We start from the raw sequence: 19,858 nt of genomic DNA, 5'->3' as shown, positions 1-19,858 counted from the left end.
TGGGCACAGTCTCTGGGTCAATCATCCAGTGCAGAGGGCAATGTCTTTGGGTCAGTCACCCAGTGCAGAGGGCAGTTTTTCTGGGTCAGTCACTCAGTGTGGAGGAACTGTCTCTGGGTCAATCTCAATCATCCAGTTTCAGAGGGAACTGCCTGTGGGTTAATTACGCAGAGAACACTGTCTTTAGGTCAATCACATAGTGCAGAGGGAATTGTCTCTGGGTCAATCACGCAGTGCAGAGCAGTATCTCTGGGTCAGTCACGCAGTGCAGAGAGAACTGACTGTGGGTCAGTCACCCTATGCAGAGGGCATTCTCTCTGTATCAGTCACCTCAAAGGGAAAGAGACTGCACTGTGTCATGATGAATCGCACAGAGAGAAAGAGAGACAAACTGTTCACTATTAGTGTTGTAAAGACAGTATCCTTTTCTTTTTCTATATTTTTGTGGACTGAAATGAGTAAAGGACTGTTTTAAAAACCAATGATTGTAGAAGACATGGCTGTACTTTTTAAAGCAAGATCCCAGCAGTTATTGTAAGTTGCATTGTTGCTTTGTTCAATTAGTGTGGGAAGTTGATTACTGGTAACACATGATTTGGAGATGCCGACTGGGGTGTACAAAGTTACGAATCACACAATAACAGGTTATAGTCCAACAGGTTTATTTGGAAGCACTAGCTTTCGGAGCGCCGCTGCTTCATCAGGTGGTTGTGGAGTGCACAATTGTAAGACACAGAATTTATAGCAAATTTTGATGTCACGACAGGAAATGACATCACCAACCCAAGGAAACCGGGCTACATTGAAAGCGGGCTACACTACCAGTGCTTCATCCGGGGGCTCACTGAAGGTGTTACCTAGTATAGTGACAAAACGTCTGAAAATGGACCTTCAAGCTCAGCAAGCAAACCTACATCCAAAACAATTATTAGTTTTGAAATTTCAATTCCACCCTGGACTCTGTTGTTTGTTTCCTGATTCTTGGTTCTTCAGCACATTTTTTTTGTCAGATTATGGTCTATTAAGACAACATTTAAAAAATCTGGGTTATTCAGTACTTTCATAACTTAGCTAATACAAGAGTAGGGTTTCATAAGGATTATAACACAGAAGGGAAACAAAGGAAAATCATTTGTGAGGTTCCAGAGGTAACGGTGTATATATGGAAAGTAGGGTGGATATCTCCATGGTTTCTACTAGACAGGTAAAAATGGAATCAGGCAATGTTCATCCCTCCCAGTGAATGTTGGACTAATGGCATTTAAAGGAATTCTTGTGTGCAATTTTCTCAATGTTTGCAGCCACAATGGATCTACGAAACCCTAACCAGTGTCACAGAATTTCTAGATTGGCAATCATACTTCTTAGTGAATGATTGCTAATGGTTTATATGTAGTTTGTTATTAGAGTGGGAAGAAGAACAAACGGGATTTCAACCCCATTGAAGTGGCTGATTTGCCTTGATTGTGTTGAATGTTGGAACAGACTCGATGTCTAAATGGCCCACTGCTGCTCCTATGTTCCTTTCTGGAGGCTTTGCTACAGGAATGTCAGGTGATGCTTGGAGTTGTTTGGAAGTTTGGTCACTTTCTGTAACACCTTGACTTCACCTTTTTAATCCCAAAATGTCTCTTGACAAAGTCTCTGCAAATGTACCTTCATCAATATGGTTGGTTTAACATAGTGAACCCCAGAATTAAAATGGTCCGTGTACTGAGTGCAGTGGTTGTGCCTTACAATTCACTCAGGTGTCTGACTTGCTGTGGCAACATGCACATTGTGGTATATAGCTTTGGATAGTGATGGTGGAGTCTCCAACAATCTTTGCATCCTGACCAGTAATCTCTCTTACCCTAGTTACATACCACTGCCATGTGTTGAATGTTTAGTACTCAAACTGGCTGTGTTATGCAAGTACCTTCCTTGGCCATCAAGTGAGTGTCCAAGCATGGACCTTTGGCTCATAGCCACTGCCTTGCAAGAGCTTCTTTATAGTCATTACTGGAGAACACAGAGCTGAGTGGGGTGGCCTGAATGCTGTGAAAAATCTGTGATTTCTCTTTCTGTTTGATATGTCTAATAATTTTGTTTTATTTCAAAAATATACTTTGTTCATAAAATACTTTGATCTATACAAGTGGACATGCTATACATATGCAAACATTCTATTTCTTTGCATACCGAAACAGAGTAATTGTTCCTATTTACAGGTCTGTACAATTACATTTTTTTAGCTGAGGCGTCAGCAGAGCCCAAATGACTGTGTGGGCCCCCTGTTCTTCTTTAGGCAGGCAGATGTTACACGGTGGTCTTTCCCCAACGCGCCTTGGCGGCTGTTGCCCCAAGCTTCAGTGTGTCTCTCAACACGTAGTCCTGGACCTTGGAATGTGCCAGTCTACAGCATTCAGTCCGGGTCAACTCCTTCAGCTGGAAGATCAACGGGTTTCAGACCGCCCAGAGAGCGTCCTCCACCGAGTTGATGATCCTCCAGGCACAGTTTATGTTTGTCTCAGTGTGCGTCCCGGGGAACAGGCCATAGAGCACGGAGTGCCACGTCATGGCACTGCTAGGGACGAACCTCTAAATCAGTGCAGAAATGTTATGACACACCTCTGGAGCAAGTGGAACTTTTACTTGCCACCACTTCCATAAATCATCTTCTCTCCCCTTTACTCTGATCCTCACCTACAGTGTGTCTCAGGGTCGATCCAGTCACTAAAGGACCTATTTTGCTGCTGTGGCACTGTCCCGATTTCTGAGCCAGGAGGCCAAGTTTCAAGTTTGACCAGCTCCAGAAGTTGGCAATGACCTTTCTGAACAAGATACCTTTTCAAATGCAGTCATTCAGAATAGAGATGATCTCAACCAATCAGAGCCAGGGCCTATCCAGCCAATCAGAGCCAGGGCCTATCCAGCCAATCAAACCCATGATGGTCTATCCAGCCAATCAGAGCCGTGTTTGCTCTCAGGTGGATAGCGGAACGGGTGTGAGGACATGGTGCTTTCCTGTTCTGCTTACGGCTGTAAGAATCGGTATGATAAGGATCGGGGAGTTTCTTTCCATAGGTAGGGAGAATCGACGAGCTACTTTTGTGTCCTTTTTAAATTTGAGAGGCTTCAGCACCACTTCAAAGCGAGAAAAAGTTCGGCGCTCGTTGGCCTGGTTTTAAACAGCGTCTGATGGTGCAGGGGGAAAGCGGATGGAGGGAGGTGAGGGGGGAAGGAAGGAGATGAGGGGGGAAGGGAGGAGGGAGGGAGGTGAGGGGGGGAGGAGGGAGGGAGGTGAGGGGGGAAGGAGGGAGGGAGGTGAGGGGGGAAGGAAGGAAGGAGGGAGGGAGGTGAGGGGGGAAGGAAGGAAGGAGGGAGGGAGGTGAGGGGGGAAGGAAGGAAGGAGGGAGGGAGGTGAGGGGGGAAGGAAGGAAGGAGGGAGGGAGGTGAGGGGGGAAGGAAGGAAGGAAGGAGATGAGGGGGGAAGGGAGGGAGGGAGGTGAGGGGGGAAGGGAGGGAGGGAGGTGAGGGGGGAAGGGAGGAAGGAAGGAGGTGAGGGGGGAAGGAAGGAAGGAGAGAGGGAGGGAGGTGAGGGGAATGGCAGTGGAAGGAAAGGAGGGAGAAGAAAGAGTGTGGTGTTCGCTGGGTGGGGTATAAAGGGGGAGTTGAGGCAGAGGGATAATGGGTAGAGAAGGCCTGGGATTGGGGACAGGCAGTTGAGGAAGGGATTTGGTGTTTCAGAAAGGTTGATTGAAGAGCAGGAGCAGGAGGAGGAGGAGGGTGAGATGTTTGGGGAGAAGTGTGGAAAGGGCTTCAGATGAATGGTTTAAGGGTGTTTACGAGGAAAGAGATTGTGTAAATACAAACTGTCATTTGTTTGAGAGCACCTTGTTCTAGTTTTACGTACATAGATGGAATTGAACTATTGTGAGACTCATGTGCACCCCTCAGTGCTAGCACTAGTCTTTGGTCAGACTCCAGACATCAAAACACAAGATGCAGACAAATATTTCACTGCACTACTGAGGGTGTGTGCATTATTTGATGTATTTGGATGCGATGTTAGACACAAGCTGTGTCTTACCTTTTCAGGTGGTTGAGATCCCAAGGTTCCTCTGGCTTAATCAATATTTTAATCGCTAAGACCCGATTGTTACCTGTTACAATTGCCACATTACAATAGTGATTAGATTTGAAAAGTATTTAATTGGCTCTGAGTTGCTTTTTGATTGTGAAGAAGCAATTTAAATGCAAGCTCTATTTTGTGCTCTTGTTTCCTCACTTTCTTGAACAGTTGAACATGACTATGGACTTCATGTCACGTGAAAGGATCAAGATATGTTGTGTTAGATTAATACTGCAGTTTTTTTAAAATTCACAGTAATTAAGCAGTTCTAATGTTAAACAGAAAATTCCGGAGATAATCAATTCTGATGAAAATTATCAAACTAAAACATTTACTTTATCCACAGATGGTGCCTGACCTGCTGAAGGTCTCCAGCATTTTGCTTCAGATTTAAAGCATCTGTTAAGTTATTTCAGAACAAATAAAAATACAGGGAAGTGTGAGACAATGTATGGTACAGGGAGGAACTGGGAAAAAGTGAGGCATGCAGATGCTGGAGATCAGAGTCAAGCGTATGGTGCTAGAAAATGATGGAGGATGAGCAAAATCTGCTTTTCATGAAGCTCGCCAAAAGCATAATTGAGTAACTCCACCATAAGCAAGCATAATAAATTTGAAAGCAGAGTACAATAATGCATTGTAGATGCAGTATAACATCAATATTTCTAAAGTTGTCCACTTTGGTAGGAAAAACAATGACTAACTAACAGATGAGAAGTTCTTTCATTGAAGATGGTGAATCTGTGGAATTGTTTACCACAGAAGACACAATGGCCAGATCAATAATATATTTCAGAAAGAAAGAAATTTCAAAATGCTAAAGATAATGGGTATGAACAGAGTGGGCGAATGGCATTGAGAAAGAGGATCTGTCGGTTTCAGTAGTGTTAAATGGAGAGAAATTATCCACACTATTTGTTTCAGAGATTTCCACATCACAGGTATCAGTCTTCAGTCAATTTTAAACGCTTAATTTGATATGAAGAAACACTGGAGGTACTGGATACTGCAAAGAATGTGGGCCCTGACAACCATAGCACTGAACACATGTGCTCCTAGCAAAGATGTTCAAGAACAGTTACAGAACCGGCATTTGCCCAGTTAAAGTGGAAGATTGCCAAAGTATGTCTGTACCTGGCCTCATCAGTACCCCCTCGATCCTCAAAGTGATGGAAGGTGTCATCAACTGTGCCAAGCAGAATTTTCTTAGCAATAACTTGCTCATTAAGGTTTTACGAGGTCCACTCAGCTCCAGTCCTTATTACAGCTTCGGTTCAAACTTGGATGAAACCACTGAATTTCGGAGGTGAGAGTGACTGTCCTTGACATCAAGGCTGCACTTAAGTGAGTGTGATTTCAAGGAGTCTCAGCAAAGCTGGAGTCACTGGGAATTGGGGGAATACTCTCCACTGGTTGTAGCTAAACCTAGCATAAAGGAAGATAAAAATCACACAACACCAGATTATACCCCAACAGGTTTATTTGGAAGCACTAGCTTTTGGAGCACTGCTCCTTCATCAGGTGGTTATGGTGTATAAGATCATAACACACAGAATGTATAGCAAAAGTTTACAGTGTGGGGTAACTGAAATTATACACTAAAAAAGACCTGGATTGTTTGTCTCTCCTCTTTTAGAATGGGCATGTTGGTTTCAGTTCTTTCATATGTAAATCGCAGAACTTTTAAAAGTTACATTCTCAAGCGAACTTTAACAATTGGTGTCATGTTGCCCAGATAATGCACTGAAGGTGTGAGGTGACCGGTGTGAGACTCTGTGCCACAGTCTGTAGCCTGTATCTCAATATTCACCTCAACAACATTGTCTTTTTCCAGTGTGAATACGGACCAAACATAGGCTTTCCACATCTCCTTGGACACCACGCACAACTTTCCACTACTATCCTTGATTGGCCCTAATCTTTCTCTCATCATTCTGAGAAATTGTATAAGGTATGATCAGGTAGAGAGAGTTAAGTTTTGAATTGTGTGAGACAAAAGCTCAGCTAGCATGACTTGGATCAGATAAGAACTTGCAGTAAACAATGAGGTGTTGGAGGCAAGGGTAGTGGGTTGACAGGGTGAAAAAGCATTCCTTGTGTAAAGCCATTTAATAAGATGAAAAGCATTCATTATGTGAGGCCAGTTAACAAGGTTAAAAACATTGTATAACACCAGATGACTTAATCTTTACTGTTGATGCTTGCTGACTGTAACAGTCACCCAATCAATATAGATGTTGCCTTATTTGGAGGCTGTTCCCTATAAGTGACTATATAATTCATTAAGAATCTGCTGTTCGAGAGAAGACTGAGAACTCCTGTTTCTGTGCACACGGGCAATCTTTCTTTCTCCTTCCAGGGCCTGGAATAAAAATGAAGGAGGTAAAGCCATACTGTATCTGAGTGTTTGTTTTGACTGATACACAGATAGGGAAACGGGATGACAATTCTTTTATTCCTGATAGAAATATAGAAAGCTTTAGGGTTTTCCTTGATCGTATCTGCTAACAACTTCTCATGTCCCCTCCTGGATCTTCTTAGCTCTCTCTTATGGTGTGTATTGCAGACTAACATTTTACCAATGACAGATGTTAAGCTGTCACTTATTTTGTCTCCCTCCCCTTTTGAATAAAAAGGCACTCTAATAATTTAAAGGAGCCTCCATCTTTATCCAGACGTGGACAATGATGTCATGATGTGGCCTGGTTGCATGTGCTATGCCATCATTGTGTGGCCAGGTGAATGTACAAAAAAATCACATTAAATCAGCTAGAAAGTACTTTTGCTGTCTCTAATTGTCTTGTTTAAAATATTTCTGTAATATCTTTTCCTCGAACAATGTTTCTAAATTTTGATTAAAGATTTCCCCTGAAACGTCCGGAGCTCTGCAAGAAGTGGCTGGCGGCAGTAAGGAGACGTAATTTTACACCCACCAAAAACAGTAATCTTTGCTCAGAACATTTTACATTGGACTGCTTTAGGAAGAACTGTAACAACAAAATATTGGAAGAAAATGCTGTGCCATCCATATTCTGCTTTACCCGACCAAATCAACAGTCTAAGGTAGCTTTTTTGTTCCAATATAATGCAGAACTAGTTGATTAATTTTTCTAACTTGGAATGTAGCACTGTTTCAGTTGCACACAATACAATTTATAAGATGTCTTCTGTAGATTTATCCACAGTAGTTCCTAGAGTGACTCAAATCCATACTGTTTTGCCTTGAATTCTGACTGCAGTTAGTTCTGTGAAGTATAATGATCCTTTCATGTTAAATAGATAATGCCAGACATTTGATACAAATAGCCATGAAATGAGTTATAAGTTAACCTGTTCTTGATGGTGTTAGTTGAAAAAATGTTAGCCAGAGTACTGCAAAAGTGTTCTATTCTTTGGCTATTATCGTTTGGTCTTTAACACTTACCTGAATGCTCAGAATGGAGAAATGAAGTCTTGTTTTAATAGCCGGGAATAGATTTGGGCATCTTGCAACCTACCAGTTCTACCTGAATCTTTGAACTTGAACCTTTTTTGCCATCTAAATGTGTATTGAAAACAGAATATCTATGACCTTAAAGAGTAACTGAACCATCTTAGCCAATTAAACTTAAGATTGAGAAATGAACAGAGGAAGGAAGATGAATAGAAGTAGTTGAATTCAAGAGGTACGGAAAGAGAAACCATGAAAAATTAAGTGAAGGTCAGAGGAAGAGGACAGAAAGTAAAAGTGATTTTAAATGCATTGACATTTATTATGTGAATATATGTGCTGTTAAGTGAGATTTGCTCAGTGCTGTTTCTCTTGCAGAGAGGTGTTGCTAATGGTGCCGAATGTCTGCTTCAGAAGCAGTGCACAAACAGTTTTGAGCTCTGATTGTGGTTTTTTTTAATTAAAAGCATGAGCGAGTGGAGTCAAGCTGTCAGACCCAGAGTTTTAGTTTTGCTTTCTGTTTCAGCTGGAGGTTGAAGCTGATTGATACAGCTGACTATCTGCTGGCAGCAAAAGCTTGAATCCTCTCTTTGCTCCTGGATTCTTTCCTTTTTCTCTCTTCCTCCTTCTTACTCCACACGGCCTCCACTCTGCCACACCAGGTGATAGCAATTGAGGAAAATCTGTTTTGGTGAATTTCCCATTGTCAGGGGTGTGTTTATGGGATGTTGCTATATTGGAACAGTTGATGATTAGTAGTTAAATGATACACTAATTATTTCGATAGAATTATAAAGTTATGCCAATTCTCTTCTATTCGTATTTAACAATGCTGTAAGAAGAAAATGTTTTGCTTAAAACCTAGTAGAGGACCAATGGAATCACATCTGGAACACAGTGCCTTACACTTACCTTTTTAATAGGATAAAAGTTAGGGTGTAAGCTATCTCCTCGATATATTTTGAGGGGGGTTTGGTCTGGTCCATAACAATACATTTAATTGTTCAGTTTCTGATCCAGAGGAATTGGTTGATAATCTATTATTTCATTATCAACAGAGTAGACTATTTTATGGATTTTTTTTTGTTTCCTTCATGCGAGGTGGGTGTCTCTGGCAAGGCCAATATTTATTGCCATATAATAGTCAATATAATCCTAACCAATTCAACCTCTCATGCTTCAGTCCTGCCATCCCAGGAATCAGTCTATTAAACCTTCGCTGCATGCCTTGTATAGCAAGAAAATCCTTTCTCAGATAAGGAAATCAAAAAAGCACACAATATTCCAAATGTGGTCTCACCAGGCCCTGCTGCTGAATTTGAATCCCTTTGCGATGAAGGCTAACATACCATTTGCCTTTGTTACTGCCTGCTGTACCTGCATGCTGAAGTTCAGTGACTGGCATGCAAGGATGCCTGGGTCTCATTGCACGTTTCCCTCCTCTCGATTTATAACCACCGGATAACCAGCTGTTCTACTTTTGCTACCAAAGTGGATAATCTCACACTTAGGAAAAAAAAACCTATTCAACTATGTCACTCCTCATTTTAATGAGGAATCCTATCATATGGTCACTCATCCACAATAGGTCTTGCACAGTTATATTGCCAATTATTCCTTGTTGCACAATACTCCGTCTACAAGGGTTTCGAAGCAGGGCCACTGGACTCAATGCTACCTCTGTTTCTCTTTCTAACAGAATTGCTGAATTGTTCCAGCGAATTTTGTTTGGCCTGTTCTATAGTTGGCTCCTCATGAATTGGTGAAAACAATGACTGCAGATTCTGGATCAGTGGTGCTGGAAGAGCACAGCAATTCAGGCAGCATCCAACGAGCAGCAAAATCGACGTTTCGGGCAAAAGCCCTTCATCAGGAATAAAGGCAGGGAGACTGAAGCGTGGAGAGATAAGCTTGGCTAGGTTGGGGGTGGGGAGAGAGTAGCATAGAGTACAATGGGTGAGTGGGGGAGGAGATGAAGGTGATAGGTCAGGGAGGAAAGGGTGGAGTGGATAGGTGGAAAAGGAGCTAGGCAGGTCGGACAAGTCCGGGCAAGTCATGGTGACAGTGCTGAGCTGGAAGTTTGGTACTGGGGTGAAGTGGGGGAAGGGGAAATAAGGAAGCTGTTGAAGTCCATATTGATGCCCTGGGGTTGAAGTGTTCCAAGGCGGAAGATGAGGCGTTCTTCCTCCAGGCGTCTGTTGGTGAGGGAGCGGCGGTGAAGGAGGCCCACACAAAGGCCACCTTGCTCATCTTTGAGGGGCCCTATTTTCTCCCTAGTTATCCTTTTGTCTTTAATTTATTTGTAAAACCCTTTGGATTCTCCTTAATTCTATTTGCCAAAGCTATCTCATGTCTCCTTTTTGCCCTCCTGATTTCCCTCTTAAATATACTCCTACTTCCTTTATGCTCTTCTAAGGATTCACTTGATCTATCCTGTCTGTACCTTGCATATGCTTCCTTCTTTTTCTTAACCAAACTTCAATTTCTTTAGTCATCCAGCATTCCCTATACCTACCAGCCTTCCTTTTCACCCTGACAGGAATATACTTTCTTTGGATTCTCATTATCTCATTTCTGAAGACTTCCCATTTTCCAGCCGTCCCTTTACCTGCAAACATCTGTTTCCAATCAGCTTTCGAAAGTTCTTGCCTAATACTGTCAAAATTGGTCTGTCTCCAATTTAGAACTTCAACTTTTAGATCTGGTCTATCATTTTCCATCACTATTTTAAAACGAATTGAATTATGGTCGCAGGCCCCAAAGTGCTCCCTCATTGGCACCTCAGTCACCTGCCCTGCCTTATTTCCCAAGAGTAAGTCAAGTTTTGCATCTTCTCTAGTAGATACATCCACATACTGAATCAGAAAATTGTCTTGTACGCACTTAAGAAATTCCTCTCCATCTAAACCTTTAACACTATAGCAGTCCCAGTCTATATTTAGAAAGTTAAAATCCCCTACCATAACTACCCTATTATTCTTACAGATAGCTGAGATCTCCTTACAAGTTTGTTTCTCAATTTCCCTCTGACTATTAGGGGGTCTATAATACAATCCCAATAAGGTGATCATCCCTTTGTTATTTGTCTGTTCCACTCAAATAACTTCCCTGGGTATATTTCCGGGAATATCTTCCCTCTGCACAGCTGTAATGCTATCCTTTTCAAAAATGCCATTCCCCCTACTCTCTTGCCTCCCTTTCTATTCTTCCTGTAGCATTTGTATCCTGGAACATTAAGCTGCCCATTCCTGAGTCATGTTTCTGTAATTGCTATGATATCCCAGTCCCATGTTCCTAACCATGCCGTGAGTTCATCTGCCTTCCCTGTTAGGCTCCTTGTATTGAAATAAATGCAGTTTAATTTATTAGTCCTACCTTGTCCCTGCCTGCCCTGACTGTTTGACTCACCTCTGTTCTCAACTGTATTGGTCTCAGATTGATCTCTTTCCTCACTATCTCCCTGGGTCCCACCTACCTCCCACCCACACCCATTTTACTAGTTTAAATCCTCCCGAGCAGGTCTAGCAAATTTCCCTGCCAGTATATTAGTCCCCTTCCAATTTTGGTGCAATCAGTGTTTCTTGTACAAGTCACTTCTACCCCAAAAGAGATTCCAATGATCCAAAAATGTGAATCTTTCTCCCATACACCAGCTCCTCAGCCATGCATTCATCTGCTCTATCCTCCTATTTCTGCCCTCACTAGCTTGTAGCACTGGGAGTAATCCAGATATTACTATTCTCGAGGACCACCTTAAAATTTCTGCCTAACTCTCTGTAATCTCCCTTCAGAATCTCAACCTTTTCCTTTCCTATGTCATTGGAACCAATGTGGACAATGACTCTTGCTGGTCCCTCTCCCCCGTGAGAACATTATAAACATTTTCTCTCGCTGATATTGCAATCTGTTGATTTCTGATTGAATAGAAATACATAACCACGAATTTTAAAAATGCTTTACATTTGGGTTAGATGAATAATTCAATAAAATGTTCTGTTAATTGCATTATTAACTCGCATGGCATGCTATAATTTAATGTTGAATTATAGTACATTGTTAGGATGAGAAGTTTGTGGTTTGAGAAATTTATTGCAGTAGATTTGTTACAAAAATGACTCAACTTTAAATTTGCTTTGCCAAATATTAAATATTCAGAGCTGTTAATGTACCAATCACTTTATATTGATAGAAATTAGAAATACCAGTAACAAGTGACCAACCTAATGCAGAAGAAATATCAGAGGACACCGCGCTGAAACAAGCACATGGTTTGCTAACTGTTTATGATCACAGCTATAGTGTTGGTGATGCATGTTTGCAAAAGAAAAAGATTCAGAAATTGGAAGAACAGAATGAGAAGCTGAAGAAGAAACTGAAATTCTTGCAGCAGAAATCGCGCCGCCAAGAGCAACGATTACAGAAAATGAAGAAGTTATTACAGCAACTTAATCCACAAGAGATACTACCACATCAGAGATGTGTGTTGTTACATGATACTTTGTATGAAGTGATTAAAGTTTAACATTAATTGGTACCACATTTATTAAATGGCAGATAATCATGTTTCCACACTCCCTAGCATTAAGTAAAGGAGATAATGAGCAAAATACCTCAGCGGTCACTGCTAGGGCTTTCGTTTACATTGTATATAAATTATTTTAAATAACAGCTGAATAAATTTTCTGATTATGGGCTTAGGGGATGGCAAACAAGAGAGCATCTGCAATGATAGAAGAATGTGACAGAGCACTAAAGTTTAGAATAGCCAAAAATAGTGATGGAATTGAATAAATGGACTGACCAGATTACAAAGTGAACAATAGTCAAACATGACAAATCAATGGTACTGATAGAGTCATAGAGATGTACAGTACAGAAAAAGACCCTTTGGTCCAACTTGTCCATGCCAACCAGATATCCCAACCTAATCTAGTCCTACCTGCCAGTACCTGGCCCATATCTTTCCCCTCTCACCCTAAACCCAAGCCCTCTATTTCTGGACTCCCCCACCCCAGGGAAGAGACTTTGTCTCTTTATTCTACCCTCATAATTTTTATAAATCTCTATAAGGTCAGCTCCAATGCTCCAGGGAAAACAGCCCCAGCCTGCTCAGCCTCTCCCTATAGCTTAAATCCTCCAACCCTGGTAACATCCTTGTAAATCTTTTCTGAACCCTTTCAAGTTTCACAACATCTTTCCGATAGGAAGGAGACCATAATTGCATGCAATATTCCAACAGTGGCCTAACCAATGTCCTGTACAGCCGCAACATGACCTCCCAACTCCTGTACTCAATACTCTAACCAATAAAGGAAAGTATATCAATTGCCTTCTTCACTATCCTATCTACCGATGATTTCAAGGTCTCTTTGTTCTGCAATACTCCCCAGGATCTTACCATAAAGTGTATAAGTCCTGCTAAGATTTGCTTTCCCGTGGATCACCTATCAGAAAGCAATGAAGACAAATTAGGTCTTGCCATGTGTACGGAGGGATGAATATAAAGGGAAATTCACTGTTTAGATTTAACTTCATATATATGGAACAGCATTTAGCCAAAATCTTTGATTTTTGTCCATAACTACCAAATTTAATTTCTTCCTTTTGTTTTCTTCACATACAATTTATTGTGCTTCTAAATTTGCTTTTGTAAGTAGCTGGATATATTGAGAACTGTCAGAACATTTCACATAACCCATCCGCTTTTTCTCACTTCCTCATCGAACTTCTTTATCAAATCATCCTTTAATATTTCAGTTCTGCTAAAATCAACAATTCCAACTTCTTAACTCTTTGTAACTGTGACTTCTCACATTGCTATATCTTTATGTAAAGGAATGTTCATGATAGACATGGTGTCTCAATTAAAGGTTTAGTACACGCTCAGTATTTCTTCCTTGCATCTATATTTTTTTCTTTTTAAAAAAGCAAGTGTTCAAATTGCCTGCCTTTTAACAATGTTATCTAATTGCACTTCTCACCTTTTAATGATACACATACCAAGAGCCCTTAGTTCCTCTCTTTTAAAATCTTGTCCTTTATAGTATGTTTCCTTATTCCAAGTATTTCGGGGGGTGGGGGGGGAAGAAACAAAAAATAGTTTGAATTTGAACTTTGGAACTGCAGTGGTCATTCTGCTCCTGTGATGTTGTAACTGCACTTCCAATAACTGCAAGTTGTATATAAAATAATCTTTCCACAATTAGTCAATACTTAAAAGATGTAATATATTGTGAGTCTCTAGACAGTTGCAGGTTCTGTAAAATATTGGTGAAATTCCAAAGTATGTAATAAAATTGTTTGACATTCTATCAAATGGCTTGATTATCTCATGTTGTACCATTGTGGTAGTATCATAGAGTCATACAGCACAGAAACAGACCCTTCGGTCCAACCAGTCCATGCTGAACATACTGCCAAACTAAACTAGTCCCACTTGCTTGCTGGCCCATAGCCCTACCCACCACTTCCTCAGGAAGCTCACTTCACACTCAAACCACCCTGTTAAACAAAAATGTGCTGCCTAGTCTTGAAATTTCCCCATTTTAGGAAAAAGACAACTACCATCAACTCTGTCTATACCTCTCATTTTATAAACTTCTATTAGGGCACCTCTCCACCTCAAACGCTCCAGTGAAAAAGGTCCCAGCCTATCCAGCCTTTCTTTGTAACTTGAGTCTTCCATACCCCGGCAATGTCCTGGTAAATCTCTTCTAAACCCTCTCCAGCTTGAAATATCCTTCCTATAAGTGGGCAGCCAGAACTGAACCCAGTATTCCAGAAGTCTCACCAATGTCCTGTACAATCTCAACATAACATCCCTACTTTTATACTCAAAGGACTGAGCACTGAAGGCAAGCATGCCAAATGCATTTTTAAACATCCTGTCTATTTGTGATGCAAACTTCATTCGTCATTCTTGATGATGACAGCTTAAGATTTACAATGGCAGAGTAGAGCTGGCAACCCAGAAACTGTGAAGTTGGAGAATGGGAGCTACCTTCTCAGATCTAGTTCTGGTTTTTATCAAGAGTGCAGTGTGGAGGGCAGCACAGTGGATTGGCCCCTGAAGGGGGAGGTGGCAATGGCATGATGGTAGCAAACTTCTGCCTAGGCCAGAAGGTCCAGTTTCAAGACCCCCTTCAGGATTTGAGTCATACAACATGGAAACAGACCTTTCAGTTCAACCAGTCCATGCTGATCATAATCTCAAACTAAACTAGCCCAATTTTTTTTTAATATATATATATATTAAAAAAATAAAGTTCCACCCAAATAACTTCCCTGGATGTATATCTGGGAATATCCTCCCTCAGCACAGCTGTAATGCTATCCCTCATCAAAAACGCCACTCCCCCTCCTCTCTTGCCTCCCTTTCTATCCTTCCTGTAGCATTTGTATCCTGGAACATTAAGCTGCCAGTCCTGCCCATCCCTGAGCCATGTTTCTGTAATTGCATTGATATCCCAGTCCCATGTTTCTAACCATGCCGTGAGTTCATCCGCCTTCCCTGTTAGGCCCCTTGCATTGAAATAAATGCAGTTTAATTTATTAGTCCTAACTTGTCCCTGCCTGCCCTGACTGTTTGACTCACTGCTGTTCTCAGCTGTACCCGTCTCAGATTGATCACTTTCCTCACTATCTCCCTGGGTCCCACCTCCACCTCCCACCCCCACCCCCCACCCATCTTACAGTTTAAATCCTCCCAAGCAGTTCTAGCAAATTTCCCTGCAGTATATTAGTCCCCTTCCAATTTAGGTGCAATCCGTTCCTCTTGTGCAGGTTACTTCCAACCCAAAAGAGATTCCAATGATCCAAAAATGTGAATCCTTCTCCCATACACCAGCTCCTCACCCATGTATTCATCTGCTCTATCCTCCTATTCCTGCCCTCACTAGCTTGTAGCATTGGGAGTAATCCAGATATTACTACCCTTGAGGACCTCCTTTTTAAATTTCTGCCTAACTCTCTGTAATCTCCCTTCAGAATCTCAACCTTTTCCTTTCCAATGTCGTTGGTTCCAATGTGGACAATGACCTCCTGCTGGCCCCTCTCCCCCGTGAGAACATTCTGCACCCTCTCGGAGACATCCTTGATCCTGGCACCAGGGAAACAACACACCATTTTGCTTTTTCTCTGCTGGCCACAGAAACGTCTGTCTGTACCTCTGACTACAGAATCCCCTAACACAATTGATCTCTTGGAAGCCGACATGCCCTCGGTTGCATTAGAGCCAGTCTCAATACCAGAAACTTGGCTGTTCGTGCTATGTTCCCCTGAAGATCCCCCCTACATTTTCCAAAACAGCATACCTGTTTGAAATGGATATATCCACAAAAGACTCCTGTCCTAGGTGCCGACCTCTCTCACCCTTCCTGGAGTTAACCCATCTATGTGACTGTATCTGAGACATTTCCCCCCTTCCTATACCTGCCATCCATCACATACTGTTCCTGTTGCATCGCTTCAGAAGCTTCATCGCTTCTATCTGTCTCTCCAACCGATCCACTCGATCTGATAAGATTTATGGCAGATATAATCCGCAGTAACCCTTAAACTCTCTTTAAACTCCCACATCTGACAAGAAGTACATATTACTGCAAAGGCCATTTTTGCTCCCTTCACAATCTACAGACCCAGAAAATAACACGTCTTTTTCCTCTACAAACACTGTCCCAGGTTAAATTCTTAGCTATGGTTTATATTTTAAGTTTAATCAAGAGACTTATCTCCAAAAACATATAATCAAGAAAGAATCCACTATACTCACTACTGCAGCCTTTCTCTTGAACAGACTTGAAACAATTAACTTATCTGATTCTGTGCTGTGAACTTCACCCAACAGTTCCTCCATAACTGATCAAATGCAGGGGTAATAAAAATGCCTAAGTCGAGAAAACCTCCCTGTGACCACCAAAAGGGGAAGTGGGTTACATCCGCAAAGTTGGATATACTGGTAAGACCTCCCACCAGCATGGCTTCTGATTTCATAAAATTAATTTTGTACCCAGATAAAGTACCGAATAAATTAACCACTTGTATTAAACGGGGTACGGATGTCAACGGATCAATTAAGAAAAGAAAGATGTCATCAGCATAAAGAGTAATTTTATGCTTGCCTGATCCTACCTCTGGGGCCGTTATACTGGGGTCCGTCCGGATAGCTGGTTCGATCACTAGTGTAAATAATAGTGGAGAAAGAGGGCAACCTTGACGACAACCTCTGCCAACACTAAAACTATCTGATCTTATGCCATTAGTAAGCACCGCTGCTTTCGGGTCAGTATATAGCACTACAACGCATTTGGTAAAAACCTCTCCAAGCCCAAAACACTCCATGATATAAAAAAAGATTGGGATGGGACCATTCGCCACCACCGCCGATTAGCCACTGCCCTTTCGCCACCACCCATTGGCCGCTGAGGACGATTCGCCACCACAAGTGTTTGTAACTCATTTTTATGTATAAACCAATAAAATGATACTTATTTCACATTTTTTTATCAATATGTACTATGTTGTTGTACAAATAAAGGGGACTGAGAAGTATGAAAGGACATGCGGGAGGGAAAACAATCACTACATATGTATATTTCTGGTGGCAAATAGTCTCCAGAGGTCAAGTGACCCCAGTGGAGAAATACTGGTGGCGAACCGGCAGTAGCTAATCAGCGCCGGCAAATGTGCCACAGCGAATCGTCACCAACCGAAAAAAGATACGGCCATTCCACCCAATCGAATGCTTTCTCTGCGCCTAGGGAGACGACCAAGCCTGGTATCGCTCTTTGCTGGCATTCTTGTACCATATTTAGCACTCTTCTAATATTATTAGTAGATCTGCGACCCTTAATAAACCCCGACTGATCTTCTTTTATGATAAATGGCAATACCCTCTCCAGTCTTAATGTCAGCATTTTCGACAGGATTTTAAAGTCCACATTCAGTCAGGATATAGGCCTGTATGAAGTACTGTTATCTGGGATTTTCCTTTTCTTGAGGAGGAGGGAGATATTTGCTCCTCTCAAGGGCGGTGGGAGACAACCTTGACTAAATGAATAGTTATACATGTCTATCAGTGGTCTGGCCAGTTCATCTATAAACTCTTTATAGAACTCAGTCTGAAATCCATCTGGCCTAGGCGCTTTACCACTCTGGAGCTGCGTCACCGCCTCCTGCACTTCCTGAGTTGTCAGGGGGGCATTGAGAAAAGACACCTGCTCCGAGGTTAAGCCTGAAAAGTCCAGGATCTTAAAAAAGGACTTCATCTTCCTCGCTCTATCTTCACAACCTTCTGACTGATACAGCTCAGAATAGAACTTTCTAAATGCTGCATTGATCTTTTTAGGATCACAAGTCAAAGTACCAGCACGCTCTCTAACAGATGTAACAGATTGGGTAACCTTATTCTTTCTGGCAAGGTCTGCTAGATACCTACCTGGCTTATCACCGCACTCAAATAGTTTCTGCTTCGCAAATATTATCTCTCTTTTTGCTCTTTGAGTAAGTGCAGCATTCAAAGTAGCCCTGTAGGTTATAATCCGCTGTAGTTTAGTTATGGATGGCCCATCAACATATGCTGACTCAACTGCCTTCAGGCGAGCCTCAAGAAAGCGTCATTGTTCTTCCCTCTGTCATTTCCGAGTCACAGAATACGAGATAATCAAGCCCCGCACATAGGCCTTGGTAGTCTCCCACATCACCTATGGGTTGTTAGCCATACCTAAATTGATATCCCAGAAAGGTTTAAGTTCTTGTGAAAAGTATTCTATGAACTTACTATCTTTCAGTAAGAAAGCGTCCATATGTCAGTGCTGGGAGACCAACTCATCACCACCAATCTTGACCTCCATATACACTGCCATGTGGTCGGAAACAGCGATATTCCCTATTTTGCAGGTCAGTGTCGAATTCAAAAAGATTGAAGAGATAAAAACATATCAATTCTGGTATGGCACTTATGTGGGTTAGAATAAAATGTAAAATCTCTACCCACAGGGTGAAGACATCTCCACACATCTACCAGTTCCAACTCACTAATCAAATCCACCACCAGCCTGGACTGCAAACTGCAGAGATATACCCACACAGCTCCTCGGTATTCTGTCCACCTCAGGATCAGTGATATGGTTGCAATCTCCCCTTATAATCTCGTGACGCGCTCCAAGGGCCATCAATCTGGAAAGCCCATCTGTTACGAATTTAAAAGCATGTGCCGGAGGGGGCAATATACATTCAAAATCCCATACTCCTCTCCATATATTACAGCTTTAAGTATTATAAACTGCACCAACTCATCCTTTATTTGGCTTAACATTTGAAACGGCGATTCTTCCAGATAAGAATGGACAGCCCTCTACTTTTCCAGTTGAAAGTTGAGAAGTATACTTGACCAAACCTTCTCTGCTGCAGCTTTAAATGCTCCTTGTCAGTTAGGTGTGTCTCCTGTAACAGGGCTGGAGTCGCTCTAGGACTGGGTGGGGGCGCTGGTCCAATCTGGGCCTGCGCACTGCGACCCGGTGGGCCTGCTTGACCCACACCTGGCCAACCTCAGACTCAAGCCTTAGCAGTCGTGGGAGCCATTGCTGCAGAAAATTAAAAAGCTGGCCTTCTTCCTTCTGTTCGGGAAGGCTTAGCAACTGGATATTCTTCCGGTTTTCGAGCTTATTGACTCGCCCCTCCAAGGTTCGTAATTGGCATTCCAGGGCCTAGACCTGCTCACAGAAGGTTCGGCCGCAGTCTTGGAGGCTGCGGCCCGTTGCTCTGCCTGCCAACAAGCTGCCCGAGGCTCTGGATCTCCAGTTATGCAGCATGACTGAGATCGATTCTCACCTGAACCGGGTCTCCTCCATCTCTTTTTGAGTCGATCCTCTTTTGGAGTTTTACAAACTCTGAGACCAGGCTCGCTTCTGCAGGGACACCTGCAGATGCATCTGTTGCTGAGGGGGGATCCCTGTTTGTTGCGTGTTCCATGCTCCTTTGTCTTTGGTCATTTTAAAATGGATAAGGCAATTGAGAAAAGGCTATTTTTAGTAATTTAAAAGGTGAAGGGAGGGGTAGGTGCCCCACTGTGTCCGAGTCCTGGGCAGAGTTCTGCAAATTCGGACCTACTGAGTCATCACCATCTTGAATCCCGCCCCCCCGAACTATCTTTTAATCAAGTCATCTCTTGTCCTTCTAAACACCAGCAGATATATACTTAGACCGTCAAACCTTTTCACATTCGACAACTCAACCATTCCAAGTATTAGCAGGTAAGCCTACTGCGAACTGCTTCCAATTTATTTACACGCATCCTTAAATAGAGTGACCAAAAT

General features: G+C 42.2%; 1 protein-coding gene across 1 annotated transcript; it reads left to right on the top strand.

Moving 5' to 3' along the window:
• The first annotated feature begins 2,981 nt into the window (after positions 1-2,981).
• Positions 2,982-12,083, top strand: LOC132833330 (THAP domain-containing protein 1-like). The gene is made up of 3 exons (XM_060851507.1): positions 2,982-3,066; positions 6,976-7,177; positions 11,734-12,083. Exons 1-3 carry the CDS (start codon positions 2,996-2,998, stop codon positions 12,064-12,066), a joined length of 606 nt encoding a protein of 201 aa, XP_060707490.1. The 5' UTR covers positions 2,982-2,995; the 3' UTR covers positions 12,067-12,083.
• The last annotated feature ends 7,775 nt before the right edge of the window (positions 12,084-19,858 follow it).

The sequence above is a fragment of the Hemiscyllium ocellatum genome, chromosome 36, assembly GCF_020745735.1.
Source record: "Hemiscyllium ocellatum isolate sHemOce1 chromosome 36, sHemOce1.pat.X.cur, whole genome shotgun sequence".
Lineage (NCBI taxonomy): Eukaryota > Metazoa > Chordata > Chondrichthyes > Orectolobiformes > Hemiscylliidae > Hemiscyllium > Hemiscyllium ocellatum.
This window is presented reverse-complemented; position numbering and strand designations above follow the sequence as displayed.